Source organism: Tachypleus tridentatus, chromosome 2, assembly GCF_004210375.1.
Source record: "Tachypleus tridentatus isolate NWPU-2018 chromosome 2, ASM421037v1, whole genome shotgun sequence".
Taxonomy (NCBI): domain Eukaryota; kingdom Metazoa; phylum Arthropoda; class Merostomata; order Xiphosura; family Limulidae; genus Tachypleus; species Tachypleus tridentatus.
The window spans coordinates 116045014-116065203 of NC_134826.1; the positions used below are offsets into that span (position 1 = coordinate 116045014).

Genomic DNA, 20190 nt, shown 5'->3' on the forward strand with positions numbered 1-20190 from the left:
TGACCATGGGCTCTGGGTCTGAGCTTCCTCTAGCCACTACCTAAATACACCTTTGAGTATATATGTAGTTTAACTAATAAAAACAACTTGCAAACTCGTTTATATCACTAATTTACTTGAATTTTTTATATAATTCGTTACTTTTATGTTTATTCAGATGTATTAAACGATATGTACACATATTATAACCTGTTTTCAAGTTTTTTTTTGATAGAATGGCCCGAGTTTGAGAAATACAAGTTTTTCATTTCCCGATAATTATTGCTAGGTGGCTTAACGGATTATTTAACTAAAGTGGCGGTAGGATTTTGTTGATTTTGCATAAATACTAGTGAATATATGAAGTTATATTTGTAGTAGTGAGGTAAGTTATGTTTAATAATATTATTATTAATAAGTGTAAGATGGCGTTGGTTTGATTAATGGTGTAAAATTGAATGGGTGAAATAATTTGATGTTGTTTTCCACTTAAAGTTAATTCTAGTAAAACAACTTGAAAATGAAACAGTGTAGAGCTAGAACAGAAATTTTGGAAATGGCCTAAACCCTGATAATAAAGTTAGTAAAAATTAAATTTATGTGATATTACATATATAATTTAAGTACATTCTTCAGTTTACCTCCGAAGTGCCTTAATAAGGAAATTCAAATACAATGTCGTAGAATATTAGTTATTATAAGTATCAGGGATTCTGTGTTTACTTGGGTAGAGATCTCTCTCGGGCCGTTTAACACACATGGTAACTTTTTTATTAATTTTAATATCTTAAGAGCTGATGTGACTGTATTGGCTCAAGTGTTACGTATAAAATGATGAAATGTTCTTATCATACATCTTGTGTTTAAAAGGTACACATTTCTAAGATGTATATTTTAATAATATAAAGCGTTACTTCTTTTATCATTTTGGTTGGCAGAGCCAAACATGTTAAAGCATTATAGGAGTCAAATTTTAAATGTAGTGCAGTTTCAAATATTACATATTTGTGAAATAGATTTTTCAAAAACTTTCTTTAAAATTGATGAGTTTTATGTGGTACCCTGTATTATGTTTTCTTTGTTACATAACTTAAAGGAAATTGATTTTATGTAATTAGTCTTGAATAATTATTGTTGCATATAGTTTATTTAGAAATGGCTCTTAAAAATTGGAATTATGTTTTGAATGAGCTCTTGTACGTACTTTTTTTCATTGACTTTCTTAAAGAGGCTTGGCATAGCCAGGTGGTTAAGGCACTCGACTCATAATCTGAGGCTAGTGGGTTAGAATCACCATAAACCAAACATTCTCACCCTTTCAGTCATGGGGATGTTGTAATGTGATAGTCATTCCCACTATTCAGTGGTAAAAGAGTAGCCCATGAATTGGCAATTGGTGGTAATGACTAGCTGCCTTCCTTCTAGTCTTACACTGCTAAATTAGGGAAGACTAGTGCAGATAGCCCTTGTGTAGCTTTGTACAATATTAAAAAAAAGATTTAAAGTTACTTTTTATAAAAAATCACTTATTTATTTTTTCACATTGTTTTCATCATTTAGTGCTTACTACTTTTTTATAGTTAATACTATATGTATAGATATAAAATTGTATCTTTTGTTTCTTGTTCAGAATTGTCTTATACACGTAGAAGCTGCTAAAATGTACAATAACTTTTCCAGTGTCATGTCAAAAGAAACATTGGTCATTCCAATCAAGTTTCCTGCATGTAGAATGGTTTTATGGGATCACCAACAACTGGAGTCATCATGCTTTATTAGTATATCAAGATGCAGGTTAGATGTAAAATTTTATGATGAAGATTTGTTTCATTGATGTAAAGTTTTTAAAATTAAATATCTTGGAATTTGAAAGAAATATATTTTTTTAAATGTGGAATTTATCTCGTAAATGACAGATGCAAATCACATATGAAAACGCAATGCAAGTCTGAATGAAAGTAGACAAAGTCTGTAATTTCTAGTAAATGGTAATTTAATAGTAAGACTGCTTCATTTTTTTATATGTATTAAATTCAGATTAATATTGTATTGTACACAAATAATGATGAAAGTGTTAGCACTGGATTCTGAAAGAAAAACATACTCATTAAAACTTTCACAAATTAAACAGAATAAATTCATAGTTTAAAAATGCTATTCCCAGTGATTTTACAAATAATACAACTGAACTTTGAACTTTTGAATCAACCTTGATACAGAAATTAGAAAAAAAGGTTTTTCTTTCTCATTCTATCTTGATAAATCATTGCAAAAATCTACTTAATAATGGAATACTTTCAAACATATAATTATGACCAAGTTTCAAGCAATATCTAGCCTAAAACTCCACATTCTTGAGTTTCTGGCTTATCAGTCTTCAGTTCTCTCTTTATTTATTACAAGAAATGAAATTACAATTCTCCATGGAACAGTAATTAGCTATCAATAAAATATTTGATCGAGTTATTTACATACAGTGAAAGACTGATGTATGTTCTTTGTTACCTTGACAGTGACATCAGTGTGACTCATTTTTTTCTCAATATAGGTTAGCACATTGCATAAACAAAACTCAAGCCACAGCTCAATTAAATGACACAAGTAAAAAGTATGTACAAAATAAACATAATAGTAATGAAAAAATAAGAAGGAAGTATTACTTTTTAGTTCTCTTTTGTTTTTTAACCTGAAGAAATAAGTTTAACCATTTTGCATTTGATTCCCAACTTTTCTGTATTTTATAATTTGTTACCCAAACCAGCTTTAGGCATAGTAATTTTCTTTGAAACAATAAAAATGCTTTATCAGCTAAATATATTTGCTTTACGTTTATTATAATGATTTTTATCCATTATTTATCACATAGTGTGAAATAAGTTTTGAGTTATTTGTTTAAAAAAAAAAGGTGTTTGATTATTTTATTGATTAATGTATTTGGAAATCATGGCAAGAGTTATCTAAACCAGAAATTCAAATCCCAAGATATTTATACATCCTAAGATGTAAATACACCAATATTGGTTTGTATATTGTTTGGATTCAGTAATTGAAAATCCTGTTATCTAATTCATTCTTATGCATCTTCATTATTTTTTTTTATTAGAGTAATGTTAAAAGAACAAGTTCTTAATGCTGCAAGACGATGATGGACAAAATGAAGAAGGATAAAATGTACTGCACATTAGTTGGATCAGTTACAGTGGACCAACAAAATGGTAAGTACTGTATCTAAATAAAATCTGTTTTAAAAAAAAAATTGGTCAGTGTATTTTGGAAGTTAAGCTCTTAACATAAGAAAATTCCAAAATATTAGGTTAACACTTGTGAAATACAATATTTACTGTTTTTTACTCACTTGTTTATGCAAGGTAGTTACTTTCAAATTTTACACAGTGTAACAGTTCTCATGTGAATGTAGCACTGGATGTTAATATGTAATAATAACCTTGAATAGCCCAATACAATTAAGAGATTTTTCTGAATTTCCAGGAACTGTTTGGATAAACATTATTCATAACCTAAGATATGATCTGTATGTCCTGGATAAATTATATGTAACTGCTGAGTAACAAAAACAGAATTGTACAATATTTTATTTTGAATTAATATTGTAAACCTTCCATAGAAGCCACCATATTATGAGGTCATGCACATGCATATTGTGTGCAGTAGATATTGTATGATTTATGGCAATGGAATTTTGTTCAGGATCATTTGAGCTCTCTCATCCTCCTCCATCCATCTCTATAAGTTGAATTTACCCTCTGGGTAAATAACAACAACAACAACACCTCAGTTAGTGTTCCTCTGCCTCCTCTTTGTCCCAGTTTGCATTTTTTTGCATGTTTTTCTTTCAGGGTGAGGACTGTTTGGACTCTTAGGAGATCTCAGGTTCTTAGGTGATTTAAATTGTCTTTCCACATCCACCTTTTGGAACTCTTTGCAGTTTACCAAACCTCTGATCATATCAATCTTTAGTAAAGGGCTATTTGTCATGATCAATTCTGGCAATTTAACTGTTGTCTCTTACAAGAGTCAATGAGGGGAACCTTTTACTGTTTTCTTTGCCTTCAAATTATGAATTTTTTTTTTAATGTTTCTGTAAATTTATCTTCTTCCTTTTCATGTCCTGGGTGCTCTGAATTTTGAAGAGGATTGTTTATCTTAGTCTGATAAGATTCTACCCACAGAGTGATCTTTTGCTCCTCAAGTGTTTTGGTGGTTATGTTTCTTCTCTTCTGGATGCATTTACCACCAATTTTAATACCAAATTCCCCCTCTCCTGGTCTCCAGTTTCACATGCTTTGACATTAGTGGTTGGTAGCTTCAGTGAGGATTAGACCAATCTTTATGCTTCTGGCTTTCTCAACTGTGATTCTTGATCCTGAATTGCCTTCAGTTGTCCTCTCCAATACCTCTTCCACATTCTTAATCTTTCTGTCAACCTCAGTCTGCCATATTTTATCCCACTGTCATCATCCTCTGGTTTCACATGTGGATTTTGTCTAGTCCCTTGCAAGATGATCCAATCTCCTTATGTAGGTAACCTTCTTCTGCTTGGTTCTTTCTTTAGATATTTATGTCTTTACCCTTCAAACCTTTAGCCACTTAAATTGTACTACCTTTCCCTGGAGATTTATTTTTTGCTACTCTTTGCATGTGGACATTGTAGGTTACATATCTTTGTTATCTAGATTTTCTTTGTATTCTTTATCTGCATCATTTGGTCATTCTGGCTATTCCTTTCTGCCCATTGCCATTTTTCATACCCAGTATTAATGTTGATTAGGTATATTTTTACTTGTTTATCTGTTATTCTAACAGTGGCTCTTTATACACCATAGGATCCCACTCTGTGACAAGTGGTACTTTATAAGTGTACTTTATTTCTACATCATGCAACCTTACAAGGCTATAATGCTCATTGAACATATGGAGTGTTCTGCAAGTCCACAAGACTGTTGAAATTTACCACATGACATTTTGCTTCATAAATAGGGTCTGCACCAGACTATACAAATGCATGGACTATCATAAATAAGACGTTTTGGAATTGCTCTACATACCTGTTGTCGAAGTTGAATAAACTGGAACCAGGCTGCTTTTTAAAATAGGATTTTTGTGGTCATTCATTACACTGGCTTACAATATTGCATTTCTTTAGACTCTCCACCATATTCTTCCCTCCTTTTCCAGTAGAGTATGAAAGTCCTTACCACTCACCGGTTTCTAGCTGCTGGAGTGATGAACCACAGAAGCTTCCTCATGAATGCAACTAATTCCATTCAGTCAAGAATAGGACAGTGATGTTTTGTTAGTGTAGATAGTAAGTACTCCTCCTATTTTGGACAGGAAGACAAATACCTGATGCTATCAGGGTTTGGACTGGATGAATACACCACATGAAGTTCATCCCTCTAGCTAGTTTTCCTCCATCCCTGGTGCCTGATGTTAGTTTCCAGACAGTCTAGTGTTGAACTGATGTAAGACCAGCTAACATAAATCCTTGCACATGTGATTTGTAGGGGCCCTTATACTACTACAGAATGAATTACGAAATCTTAAAACCATCTGATCGACCCACCATGTTACATCCTTCCTTTTCTGCGTAACCAAGTTGTTGAATTCTCAGGTCGACTGGTGTTATTTGTGTACTGCATCTGCACACGTGTCATGGCTGGGATGGGGGAATGGAAGTCATTTTTGAGGACTCGTATAGGTTATTTTTGCACTAGTCCCTCCACTGTTTTAATATCTGCTTATTACGTAAGATAAGATATTGTATTGGAAGTTTACATTTTCTTACACTGAAAATGTATTTTCACCAGACACTTGCTTATTCTTACATTTCCCACCTGTCCTCCCTACTTGTGGTGCCTTTTTTTTTTTTTTTTTTTTTCCTAATTTTAAAGTGATGACACTGCTATGCATTACAGAGAGTCAATTTCACTAGGAGGGTGTGTTACAATTTTATTGATGAAAGGTTTCAAGCTTAATTGCACATTATAGCACAGCTATGTTATGTGTAAACTCATGAAAGTAGGTGAGAGCATTAAGACTACTGGCAAATGAAAACTGGGAATAAAGAGAATATTAGAAGTCGAGAAAAGCTTTTACATGAGGTTTGGTAAGTACTTAATGGAAATAATTTTAAGTGTTGAGAAATTTTAACATTTGAAATGCCATAAAATGTTGTTTTTTTTTAATAGGTTTTGACAATCTCATTATAAAATTTATACATATATCATTTATATTCAAAGTTCACAAATATCTGACCAGTCAGTTTGAAGAGGATAAATGTTTGTTTATTTTTTAATAATAGGAGAGGGACTTCTCATCACTATGGATAAACTAGAGGAAGATAAGTGTGAAGGTGAAGGAACAGGAGAACATAGGATTATTTGTTTGGTACTGTGGAATAGACATATTTTTTGTACTGGTAATTGTAAGGAGGAAATTCAAACATTTTATTGGCCATGCCTGAGTGAAGCTTTGAACTACTAAAACTATTATTTCTTAGTCATATCTTTTTCATTTTATTAGTTTACCATTAGATATATGCATTTACAATATTTATAATTCCATCCTTGTTGCACTTTTTCTGTTTGGTCTATTTCTTTTTCATTTGTTTGTTTATTTACTTGTCAGCATTTTACATGATTAGGACTATACTAATAAAAATATGCATGTTTTTCTTAATTGGATAAACTGCAGGTTGAAATATGTTTTTTCGTAAAAGAAAAAAAAAGGATGAAGTATAAAAATCTGTTTTTGAATTATTGTAGTATGCAAACATACCATGTGTTTGTTACTTCCTTAACTAAACTACATTTTTTCTTAATTACTCTATGTATTGTTTTACTAGCCTTTATGAAATGTCACTTAACCCTATGGACATGGGGCAGTATCCTTTGAGCATAGCTCATATGGAGAATAATACATAGTGCAACAATATTAATAACTCTTAACTTTCTTAATGTTTCATTTCAAGAAAATGAGATTATTTTTATCAAATAGTTCCAATAAAATTTATTTATTTGTTGTTGTTATTTCCACTCAAACTTAGAATTGTTCATTTACAAGGTGGTTTCTTGTTAAGTATAAAATACATTTTTCCATCTTGTAGTTTTCAAATTTCATTTCCAAAACTTCTTGAACCTTTTAAATGAATTGCATAAATTTTTAATATTTGTTTATATTTTATTTTCTGTTTTTCTAACACATCACTAATTCCAGCTGTTATCATCAGTATGTATTGCAATGAAATGTTAAAAAAATATGTACCTACCTTTTAATTTTGTTAAATAATCTTACATGTTTACATGCACGTCTTTACCTCTATGGTATGTTCTTAAATCCTCTACGTAAAACTATCTTGTTTGTTCTCTAAGAGTTACTAAAAACATTTTTGCTATCATCCTACCAGTATTATACATACCCCATTGCATTTCATATGTCTACTCTCTGCCAATTGTACTGCACCATTTATTCTGGCACAGCTAGTTCCCTTTGCTATTCCTGTTCAATCCTCACTTTCTTCATTAGCACAACATTGTTTAGATGCGTTTTTCACATGTAGTTACCATTTATTAAAGTGCTTGGCTGCCATTTAATTTTTTTTTTGCACTTGGATTTTCTTTCTTGTTACCAAATTACAAGAGATTGCAATACGAATTTGTGATCAATGTATTTACTACAGAATTTCTCCTCATTTTCGACAGTTGCAACAGGTATGTCTTCCCAAGAATTAGGTTTGATTTTATCTGTAGAGAAGATAAAGACCTTGATTTGCAGGGAGTTCATTTCATATGTTTAACTTGTGATTTCTTACTATATCAATGTTTCTGAAAAGGAATGCATTCAATAAATACACACTTTGGACTCTGTTTTTCCACCACCTGCCATCAGTTGCTGCATTGTCATGCCATTTACTTTAGTGAAATATTGTTTTTCTCCTCCTTTCTTCCTATTCCTTCCAGTTCTTTCAGAGTTTCTGTGGTAAGTTTTTCAACATGTATATTTCACACTAAGTTGATATACCCATGGTAAGCCTGGTTCAGATACCCTATGTGTGTTTTTTTTCTTATTATCACACAAGAGAATTATGTATTGCATGTTATCAGTGCTTGGAGTATGGTAAATTATATATTTGTGTTCTTTGTCATCTTAGTTACTTTAGATGAAAGTCAGATAATTTTGGTAAATTTAACCATTTTGTACATTTCTTATCATGTACTTTGCTGATTTGGCAAATTTCATGGTTTTATGAGTTCATTATTAAGTTCTTTATTTATGTAGGTTTACATTGTGTATTGGTTACATAGTATTACTATTAGTCACATCTAATTTGTTATTATATTTGAATGATTTTTTTTGTCTCATTTATTAATTATGTGCATTCTCCTTCCAATTTTCATCAGTATAGGACTTGGTTGTCTTTTGTTATCTAGATAAAATTTTAAGGATAATCAGTTAGATATTGATTATTAATGTGTCTTTTTAAAGTATTTTTGTTGGTTTGCATATTTGTTATTGTAACATACTCGATGTGTTTAATATATTTAGATGGTTTGTACATTTCTTATTTACAAGCACTTTAACTGCATATGTTTTTAGATACTGTCTTTTGCATATTTCTCTTACTAGTATTGTGATCTGTTATGTTTGAATATTTCTTTCCATAATTCAGTTATACAGATTTCAATGAAAATGATTCACATATGTAAAAGTATGTATGAGATTTTAAGAAAAATCTGTACATAATGGACAAAAACTGATACCATTTTTAGATTCAGTGTACAGGAATTAAAGTAGAACATATAAAAATGTCTAAACAATAAAAACATTGCAGGCCTGTGTTTATTGATGTGTTTTCTAGGTAATTTCAGTCAGTTAGCACATTTTGTTGTTATTCCAAAACATACTTGCTTCCTCTTGCATTGCCTATCTTAGCATTGGCCTTTTTGTTTTTTGTTTGCTTTAGTCTTTTATACCCTTGGGGATATTTATCTAATGGCACTCTCAACCTCCATCAATGTTCCCTCAGTCCTGGTACTGTTTATAAGCTCCTCATTAAGATAATATCACTTTTTTGAGACTGTTCACACACTCCCATCCTTCCTCTGCCACCAAGGGCTGGTGTTAGAGACTGGGATTGTGTCAGAGGTAAGTATTATTGAAAATAATATTAGGAAAATGTTAACTTCCAATGCATACATACCTCCACTTCAACTTGCAGCTGGAATTCCAACATTTATTTCTGTACAGTCTAATAGATACAAATACAGAGTAAGTTTTGCAACCCCCAAGGCAGCATGGACAAGAAGGACTTTTGTCTGATTTTCCTCCACAACGTCAAACTTGGATGAAAAGCCATCAAAATTACATGCAACATCAACCAGGCATTTGGCCATGAATCTGTTACTAAATATACAGTTCAGCATTGGTTCCGAAGGTTTCGACATGGAGACTAAATTCTTGAAAACCACAAAGGTCATGGAAGGAAGCCATCCTCAGATGAAAACGCATTAAGGGAAGGCGTTGAGACAGACTGTTGCTCAACAGTACATGTGCTTGCAGAAAAGCTAGGCACAAGCAAATCAAGCATTGTCAACCACCTGAGTGGGATTGGAAAAACAAAGTTGTATAAGTGGGTTCTGCATGAGCTGACTGAAGATCAACAAAATTAGTGTTATGAGACCTGCCAAGGATGACACTCCAAAAATTGAACAAATTGGGAATCGAGGTTCTGCCTCATCCACCTTATTCCCCAGACTTCCCCTACAGATTTTTAATTTTTCAAGCACTTTGACAAATGTTTGAACAATAAATGCTTTCAAAACCAGGCAGTTGCAGAAAAAGCTTTCTGGGGGTTCATTGACTATAGAAACTGATTTGTATAGCAGGAGCATAAACAGCATCGTTACACGTTGGCAAAAGTGTGTTGAAGCAAATCGTGTTTACTTTGATTAAAGGATGTTTTACAACACTGGTTTATACTTTTCAAACTTCATAGTTCAAATACGACATTTATTTCTGGACAGCCTAACAGAACAGGTATGCTCTTCACCCAGAACCTCATTTCTGAACCATTATATGTTATTACTATAGGCTACATCCCAACATACAGCCAAATTCCACTACTTGGGGTTGGAACTAAGGGATCATGCTTCCTATATCCCACATTGGTGACAATTGGACCACAAAGAGTGTGTGTTTGTGTATTTATGTATATTTATGAGTGGATCCGAACCTTTAGACATAGAGTAATGCCTTCTGAGACTCTGGAATAGCATTGAGGAAGTAAGGAACATTGAACTTTTCCTGTTTAAGAAACCTTAAAGGTAACACTGAAGGATTGAAATGATAAGATAATGTATGATTTACTCGACCAAAGAAAACAAAATTTATCGGATGCTTGTAATTCTAGGCTCATTTTTACTCCCCCCAACCATTTGAGAAAGATACATCCCAATTGTCCCCAGAATTATGTGGAGGAGGTGGAACAATTTTGCTCTGCTAAAGGCCCAGGATGGGATCATTTTGTTTCTGGAATGACAAGGAACAGTGGACATTCTTTCATAAACAATATGTTGAACCAACATTGATCAAAAAGGACATTTTGCCAACATGTTTTCTAGTATTACAATTGTTTGGAGATAGTTTGAATGCTACCTGTGTTTTCTAGTTGATTTCTAAAAGAAAAATTTTAACAACAAAATTTCAAACTATTTTTATTCTGTTTGGCAAGCCAATTTACAGTGTGAATTTGAGGATTATTTTCAGCATGGGGCAAATCATGTCTCTCTTATCCCAACTCTAACATTTAGCATCATTAGGAATAAAGGGGAGAAGAGTCATTGTCATTTGAGACTGTCAGTGGCCTTATTCATAGTAAGATGGAGGCATATATTTGGTTTTGCAGTAGTCCTTTATGAAGACTGAGGCTGCAGTTGAGGATAATCCTCAACATTGTGAAAGAAATTCTGAATTTTCTTTTTTTTTTCCCATACTTTATTTTACTCTATTTGGCTTTTCAGTCACTTGAGAGGCAGTGGTGGGTTTATGGATTTGGAGTGCTGGGTTTGGATGCAGCAAAAGGCTCAACATTTCTTTGCTGTATCACAACTTTACTAGACAAAATGTTCTAAGCAATGGTAATTAATACAGTCATTTAAATGACCAATCTAAAACAAATAGGAGATGCTTTCTGATAATCTGCCCTTGATGTGTTTTATTCTGTTAGGTCATCAAGAGTGTGATATTTTGGATATTTTTCTGGCTGGTTTTGAACCTGCAACTTGCAGATATTGTGGCTTATGTTGGAAGGTTTACTTCTCAGTTATGCCTTAATCCAATACACTGTCAGAACTTCATGATTTAACCTACCACTGCTAGGTTTAAGCAATTTCAAACTCTCAAATAATGCATCTGCTCCTCGAATTTTGATGTTCTAAGGCAGAGTTTGTGATTAATTCACATAAATGAATGTTTTTCTTATTTTTCTTTCACTTCACTTGTTGGGAGACACTCAAATAAAGTTATGAATCCTATGATGAGATGAATTCATTGTTATCGTGCTCATGAGTACAGTCTTTAGCTTCTACATTTCTTGCAGTTGCTGTTGGCTCAAACTTCATTGGCTCCTACAGGAGGTCATATTTCTGTTCCCATTCGTGAGTTCTGACCCCCTCACATCAGACCCTTGGTACATTGGTACTCAAAATAAGTAGAGTCTATATCTAAGGGTTCTGCTTCTTAGCCAGATTGCTGCTCACCTGCAATGTCAATGATTTTTGCATACTTTCAAGCTCTGTAGGGGCTTGACTTCAAGAATTTCTGGACGTGTGGTAACCTGAACCACTGATCCAGGAGCACTGCAGGTTCTTGAGTCAGGATAAGTTATGCAGGTCACAACTTTACAACTGTTATCTCCCCAATCATGTAGGGTTTCTGTCTCCTGCAGATTATTGAAATTTGGAATGTAATTTAAGAGCTGTCAGAGTGTGGTTGGTCTAGAGGTAGTGAGAGATTTATGCTTGTTCTTCAAAATTTTTATTCCTGTCAATTGTTTGGCCTTTGCAGACAGAAGATTGGTGTTTATTCATTAATCTTTCTCATTTATATCAATGCCTAGACTCTTCAAGGTTCACAAGTTATTCATTTTTCAATCTGAGGTGACAGTTTTTATTTCTTTGGAATATTCCTATCTTAAACCCTACTAGGTTACCGTGTTACATGGGTGGGCCTGCAGTATCAAGTTATTTATCTTAATCTAGGCAGATAGATGCTGCATCACAATTTTCTTTTGGATTGACTCGCATTTTGCAACTACTGGTAATTTGATATCCAGTTCCACATCTTCAGGCCTTAGCAATAGGTGCATTCTAACAGGATAGGATGGGAGTATAATTAGGCCCACCTTTAACTTTACATGTTATCCAGGGTACTAAATATGATTTGTTCCAACCCACTGTTAGGTTCTGTTGATAGAACCAGATTGGCTGCTATGTTATGAGTTTCTTCTACAGTATCTTCTGGAGCATCCATCTCTTCCACTTATTCTTAACCTCTTTCTCTCTGCAGAACAGCCATGATCTGACATTGTGCATATGACTGTCTAGAAACTCAGGCTGCAGGGATAGATGTTCTGTGGTCTATTGCATGGCATTGAAGTTTGATTTCTGGGGTTGCCACATATTTGTCTCAATTTTTGCTAAGTCACGAGATGAACTATTGCTTTTTTTTTTTCTCTCTCTGTTCACATAAAATTTATTCTAAAACTAGGCTTGCATAGCTATGTTTGCTATTTGTGCCTATTTTTGGCTTATAACTAGTGGATACATTTTTTTTAAAAAAAATGGTACCATAGCATTGTTACTTTTATATATTTTTGAATTATTTACTTTACCAGTACACTGCAACAATGTCCAGTGCTCTTAAAACATACCTGAAAAGATCTTCAAAATTTGACACATTCACACACTAATCTTTAACTGTAGCAGAAAGTTCAAGGATATTTTGTGTATTAGACCTGGTACTGCCATGTGGTTTGGGCACTGGACTCGTAATCAGAAGGTAGTTGGTTCTAATCCCAGTCCCATCAAACATACTTGCCCTTTCAGCCATGGAGGCATTACTAATGTGATGGTCAATCCCACTGTTCATTGGTAAAAGGGTTTCTAAAGAGTTGATGGTTGGTGGTGATAACTAGCTGCTTTCCCTCTAGCAAATTAGTGACAGATAGCCCTTGTATAGCTTTGCATGAAATATAAAAGAAACAATTGTGTATACTCTTTAGAGAGGTATATTTAAGTTCTGAAAATTTAAATCTCTTTACAGTTTCAAGAACTATATAGAAAAGTTAACAAATGTGTGTATTGTTTGCTGTAACACATTTCTTAATTTTTAATCTTCCATTAGATGAAGAATGGAGAAAGTTGTGTTGAAGATACTTGTGTTAATGAATGGATGAAAGGCTTAAAGGTGAGTAAGGGTTTATATGCAAGCAATAATTATTTATAATATAGATTTAAAATCTCACTTGAAAATAGTAACTTTCTATGCTTTTTATTTTTGTTTAAAAGTAACTTATTTTAATCCTCTTGTCACAGGTATCTGTTGCTACTTATGACAGTGTTTTAGTGTTTTACATTCAAAATTTTATTATACCAGATCTTGTTACACTGATTATCATAACATGTATCTGAGCTAGTAATCCATATTTTCATAGTATACAAGTTTTAAGCTCTTCATTTTATGTGGCAATATTTAAAAAAAAAAAAAAATCCTGTATTTCCCTCATGCAACATGTTTTTATTTGGTATCTTCTCATCTTTATTTTATATACCATCACCCAGAAACTACAAAATTAAATGTGAATTACTAACTATAAAATCATCATTGCTGAGACAAATCATAATTTTTGTACCCTTTAATTTTGTTTGATTACAGAACTATCAAATAGAAAATCGGACCTCTCCTGCCATGCCCACTTATCACTATCACATCCTTTTTTTTAGGATTTATTAGTACTTTCTTACACTTAATTATATTACTTATAACTATTAGAAAGGTTTTCATCTATCACATTGTATAATGTGTTCTGAACTTGGTATAGTTTGTTTCACTTCTAATTCATCTTTGATTCCCACAGGAATTGCAAGAACAAGCTTGGATGCATTTGAAATGGCACTTGTTGCATAGTTAGAAAGCTAGGTCAAATTGGCTGAGCCCGTGTTGAATAAGCTGTACATGTCCGTTATTGGTTTTGTAAAAACGAGTTTCAAAAATATGTTTGTATGAAGAATATGGAATTCCAATTCTAGTAATTTCTGTTATAGCCAGAAAGCAAGTTGTTATTCTTTTGAACAGAAATTAATCAATAATTGTTGTATAAACACTTACTTCTTAATTCCTAAAGTTGATGCAGCACTGAACTAACATTACACTTACTTGAATATCAAAAATAGTTTTTCTCAGCACTTGTAATGTTATACAAGTTTAACCAAGTTCCACATATACTAGTTTAACCTTATCATTTGTGGCATGCTGTCAGTATCTAAAACACTGTGTTTACTAGCTCTGATTCAGTGAATCCTCTCCAACCAGAATTTTATTTTATTGATATTATTATCTTCTGTTGTATAATTGTAAAATATTCTATGCTGAGTTTATGCAGAAAAATTCAAGTTGTGGTTTCTGAACAAAAATGCTAATTGGTTACTATATGGCCACATTTATTGGACAAATTTGAAACCAAAAACAATACCATGTCACCCTATACTGCCACAATGAAATAACATGTATAAATTACTTTAATTCTGATTTAATGATAGTATGTAAATATTGGGATATTTTACAAAAGGCTTTTGTTGTATTTGATAAATTTGTTAGCAAAAAAAAAGCACTGTGATTGGAAAGTTATTTAAATTAAAATCTTAACTCGCAAATAAAAGAAAATTATTATGGTGTGTTTGAATATTGAAAAGGAGAAAGGTAAGAGATTTCTGCAAATAATGAAGACTTAAAAAATGGTATCTAAACCAGAATGTAAAGTAAGGTAAAACCTCTTTGTATGATAACTCTCAGTCCTAGATTACAGATGGAGGAAATTAAATTGCAGCTTACGTTAACTTGTGGCTCAGTATGGCCAGGTGATTAAGACACTCGACTTGTTTTCTGAGGGTCACAGGTTCAAATTCCTGTCACACTAAACATGCTCACCCTCTCGGTCATTGGGGCATTATAATGTGACAGTTAATCCCACTATTTGTTGATAAGAGTAACCCAAGAGTTGGCAGTGGGTGGTTATGACTAGCTGCCTTCCCTCTAATTTTATACTGCAAAATTAGGGACCACTAGTTCAGGCAACCCTCTTGTAGCTTTGTGCGAAATTCAAACCACACAGAAACATAGCTAGGAAAGTCTAAGTAGTATGAAATGGGTATTTTGATATGTAACCTTAATCTGAGGTAATAATTAATATTAGTTTATGATTATTGACAATTTTCTCAAAAATTTTAAATATGTGCACAAAAGTTTAGAAAATGTTAATTGGATAAGGATGTGCATTATTTTCTAGTGATTAAAATTAACATTTATTAGTTTATAATTGCTGTACAACCAGTGTTGCTGGAATGCTTTTACATTTTTAAAGACACTAATGTGTAGTTCATATTTTAGGCTTCAATAAAACAAAAAGTAGCTTTTTTTTTTTTCTTAGATTGCAAAATTTCTCTTCAAAAGTTTCAACCACCAAAAAACTATTTCAAAAACTACATTTAATTATAAGTTTGTTTTTGACTTCCAGCCCAATGTAATATTGAATTTTAATTAAAAAAAATCATTTACAAGTTAACTTTTTCAACTAATACAGACCATCACTTCAATATTGCAAACCTTTCAAGAACTTGAATGAGCTTAATCTTTCTAGAATTTTTGTGAATGTTTTGCTAGTATTTCATAGTTACTGTTAAATATGATTTAAAATAAAGATTACCAAAAAAGGATAGTACTCAATGTGTTAAATGGAAAATTTGAAGTTTAACAACAAAAACGATTGACACTTTTATAATGAACATCGTAGGATACAGATAGATGTTTTGAAATTCTACAGTTTTCATCTTTAGTGCCTAAAGCAAAGTATAAAGAATTCACATTTATTCCTGAGTAAATTAATAAAATATGTAACTATATTACTGATAATTTTAACCAATTCTAGAATTTATTGAAAGTAGAGGAGTGGGAACCAAAATACAGTACATATTTAAAAAAAAAAAAAAAAAAAAATAAAATAAAAAGTGCAATTTAAGTGAAAACTGCATGTTATTCAGGGTTCCAGAATGCTATTTAATGTGTAGGTTTTTTTCTTAACCAGTAATTCTAGGTCAGTGTTAGCTTTACAGAAGATTTTAAAATTTGATAAGTTCATGATATAAATAAAGTTGTTCATCATAAGTGTTATAATCCTTTTTATGGAACACTTTTAATTCTTTAAAAGAAAACATTACATCTATGTTCATCATCATTTTAGTATATAATGGATGTAGTGTGTGTGTGTGTGTGTGTGTGTGTGTGTGTGTGTGATTTAATTTTGATACCTGATATATGCTTATAAAAATACTTGGTGTTAAATTCACCCTTTCGATGACACAAATAAAACATGCCTGCCCTGCAGTTTTCTAATTGTTGCCCAGTATTGTGTAACTTTTGATTTCTTTTATAATTACACTTCACAACACACAAAAGTAATAATTATAACTAGCTTTTGTAATTGATGTAACACACAAACTTTATTTAGAGCTATAACAAAATTTACTTTTTTTTTTTATAAATCATTCATTACTGCAGTGCTGTACTTCATGTAGTGGTTTTTTTTACTCATATCCAGCAAATGTCATTAAAAGATTTTCTCTCTGTTTTTTAATAATATCAAAGCAGTTAAATATTTTGATAGCTCACAACTGAAATAATAGTGAGGTGTTTTTTCTTGAAATGCAAACTAGACATGGAAATATGAATATTAAAGCTAGTAAAGTGGTAGTCTGAGGTAATACTTGTAATAGGCTTTGTATGGGTGGTTAAAACTCCTTGAAATTACCTGGTAAAAGTTCTTAAAGTGTACATTTTATTGTTTAAGTTTCTGAGAAACTTTGAAATTGAAACTTGTAAAAAAAGTGCCTGGATGATTAACAATTGGACTTTTCCAGTGTTTTTCACCATTCATTGTTTAAATACATATGTAACAACATGACTAATATAGTGTTGCATAACTAAAGTCACAAACATAAAATAAACAATTTTATAATGTTTTCATCACAGTTGAACTTCTTTTCTAATACTAAGAAATACTAAACTTTAAGATATAATAATCTACTATAAAAACATGTTACAGAAACTAACGTTTTTTTATGTAATATTAACAGTATTTTAGTATGATGGATGAGGTCAGTACATTTCAAATCAAAGATATCTCTATTATCTCTCATACTAGTTACAATTAAATAACTAATTATGAAGAATTGAGATGCATAGTGCAGTTGCAAATATGTTATTGTAATACAGTAAGTGGCACTGTCATTACACTTATTCAAAAAAGCAAACAAGGTAAAAGGAAACCATAGTTTTGGTTTAGTGTGCTATTAACTAAAGAGTTTTTACTGAAACTCTTAACTATAAATCTGTGTATTAGAAGAAGGGTAAAATCAGGCATTGTTGTAAAAGTATCGTATGTAGCAACAGAATACAGTAGTCTTGTTCCTTCCTGATAAGTAAGGTCACTGGTGGATATACTTACCATGCGTTTGTAACATATGTTGCTGGTAGCTTGAAATGTACATTTCATAAATATGAATGTTTTAGACTTTTAAGGAATTACAATACTAGTTAAATAAAGAATGAACTATAAATAAATTCTTAAAGTTAAGCTTTTTTATATGGATAAAAATAGCTTATAAATCATTAAGTAGCTTAAATTAGAAGATAAACTACAGATATAGTATCTTAAATTTAACCAGCTGCTGAAGTAATAGTTATCAAGAATTTATGGGTTATTGTTTTGTTAACAATATAAATTTTAAGAAAACTGCAAATTTAAGTGTTGTGATAGTGTGAATTTTAATTCTAGCTTTGTATTTAAACACCAAATTTTTTTCACTTATTTAATGGGAATATTAAGTCACATGTATTAAAAAAATTTATTTGAAAAAGAGGAGTTGAAAGTAAAATAAAACTATATTATAAAACCAAAAAAAGGTAGCAATGGAATCCTGAAGTTTTATGCAGGAAAACATAAAGAAATTTGTTTATCTTTTAATATTGACATAAAGAAAGGGAACTTAACAAAATATTGATACTAACATATGGGTGTGGAGTTGGAAATAAGCTTATGTGGGATTGTAAAAAATAAACTCAAGCCATGAAAGAATGTATTGAGTAAAAGCAATACATAAGAAAATAAAAAGAAAGAAATGAGAATGTGAGATTTAAAAAAATGAACATTTCATGTGACATCAGAAAATAACAATTATTTTTATGAAATCAGTATACGTGTGTGTGATAATTGAAGAAAGGATTTTATTATGAATACTTTAAATTTTTATGTAAAATACACAAAGATGTTTAGCGTTCCTTGCAAAACAAAACAACAAAAAACCAGTTTGGTAATCTCAGCTTATCTTATGGTTAACTCACTTTAATTCTGTAGAATTAAACAACTAGTAGGTAATATATATAGTTCTTGTGTTTTTAAAATCATTTTTGCTTTATTTTTCAGAATATGTACCAGACATGTAAAAGTAACAATCCTGTGAATTTGAATCGATTTGTACATCTCAGATTGCATTGCTCTGTTGTAGGGGCTAGATGCACTTGTTATTTAGAAATGGTAACTGTAGCCACAGAACTGAAAGCCACTCCTATTCCACCTTTACCTGTATTAAGTACACCACTTTCAAAAATTCTGGCTGGAAAAGAAAACCTTAGTGATGTACAAAATGAACCAAAAACTGGGTTAGTATTTTAGAGAATGAGAATAAATTTTTCCAAACGTGTATCTATGTATTTACTTTAGTTTTTGAAATAATAAAAGTATTTAAAGTGAATGATAGTGTGTGGATCAAGAACATAATTCTGAAATGGTTTCTCATTAAAACATAAAGTATGAAAGTTAAAGATCTAAAGTAATCAAAATGAATATCATGGAAGAATTGTAACAAATTTAGTGAAGTGGTTATAAAAAGGGAAGTACAGAAGAAAGTTATTCACTGTAAGATACAGTTTTGTATTTTCCTTTGAATTGAATTGTGCATTTTGGTTGAGTTTCATCTTGCTTAGCCCTTTCACAACAGGAAGATCAAAGTGTGCATCTTGCAACATTTTAGAGTGACATTAAAAATGTAATTAAACTACTATATGAAAACTTAGCACTGAAACATAATTAACAAGCCAAATTATATTATATAAGGAAATATTTTTGAATACTTCCCACTGTGTAGTACAGCATTAAACATAAATTACTTATTATAACATTATTTTTCAGGCAAAGCAAATATTTATAACTTGCTCTTGTTTGTTTATACAACCATAAACTAGAAAATTGGATATCTCTAGGCTACACCCATCTGTCGCACCCTCTATTTCACAAATTGTCATTAGTTCTCTCTGATGTTTAATGTTGTATTGCATTATTTTCAGTCGGAGAATTTTCCATTTTGCTTCCAATTCAAGCTTATTTTTCCTGAAAACACATAGATGAGTTTAGTCAAATTTTTAATGGTTCTTATTGCATAATTATAAAGCCAGGAAAATTATGGTAGTTATATAACGTTGTCTACTCTTTACATCTTATTATTGTGTATTTAAAATTATTTAGTGTAGTAGTACCACTTAGTGTAAAAACATAGGCTTAAATGTTATCAACAGTTGATAGCAAAAAAAAAAAAAATAAAAAATGCAGGTATGTACTATATCTCATTTTTCATGTGTATTCTTTATTGTTAGAAAATAACTATGATGTAAAAATGAAAGTTGTTAGGTTAGATTAGATAAGATAAAGATAGAAAAATTAAATTCTTTACAAGATATAATTGTCAGTAGCTCATGCTTTACATGATTTGATATTGTAATTAGAGTTAAAACTTCTTTGGTGAAATTATTACTTGAACATGGCTCAAATATCAGTAAAACAATAAAATTCTGTACAAGTCGATG

At 31.4% G+C, this 20190-nt stretch overlaps 1 protein-coding gene across 8 annotated transcripts in view; it reads left to right on the top strand.

The window, feature by feature from the left end:
* The first annotated feature begins 226 nt into the window (after positions 1-226).
* LOC143244896 (SCL-interrupting locus protein homolog) overlaps positions 227-20190 on the top strand; it is a 69119-nt gene continuing 49155 nt past the window's right edge. For 3 of the 8 annotated variants that reach the window (XM_076490378.1, XM_076490383.1, XM_076490385.1), the window contains exons 1-6: positions 227-364; positions 1660-1773; positions 3083-3194; positions 6302-6387; positions 13402-13464; positions 18755-18990. In XM_076490378.1, coding sequence (XP_076346493.1) covers positions 3122-3194; positions 6302-6387; positions 13402-13464; positions 18755-18990 — 458 coding nt within the window. In that variant the 5' untranslated portion in view covers positions 227-364; positions 1660-1773; positions 3083-3121. Of the gene's footprint in view, positions 365-415; positions 559-624; positions 850-1609; positions 1774-3082; positions 3195-6301; positions 6388-13401; positions 13465-18754; positions 18991-20190 lie in introns of those variants that run through there. The other 5 variants (XM_076490381.1, XM_076490384.1, XM_076490382.1 and 2 more) reach the window with 4 other exon arrangements.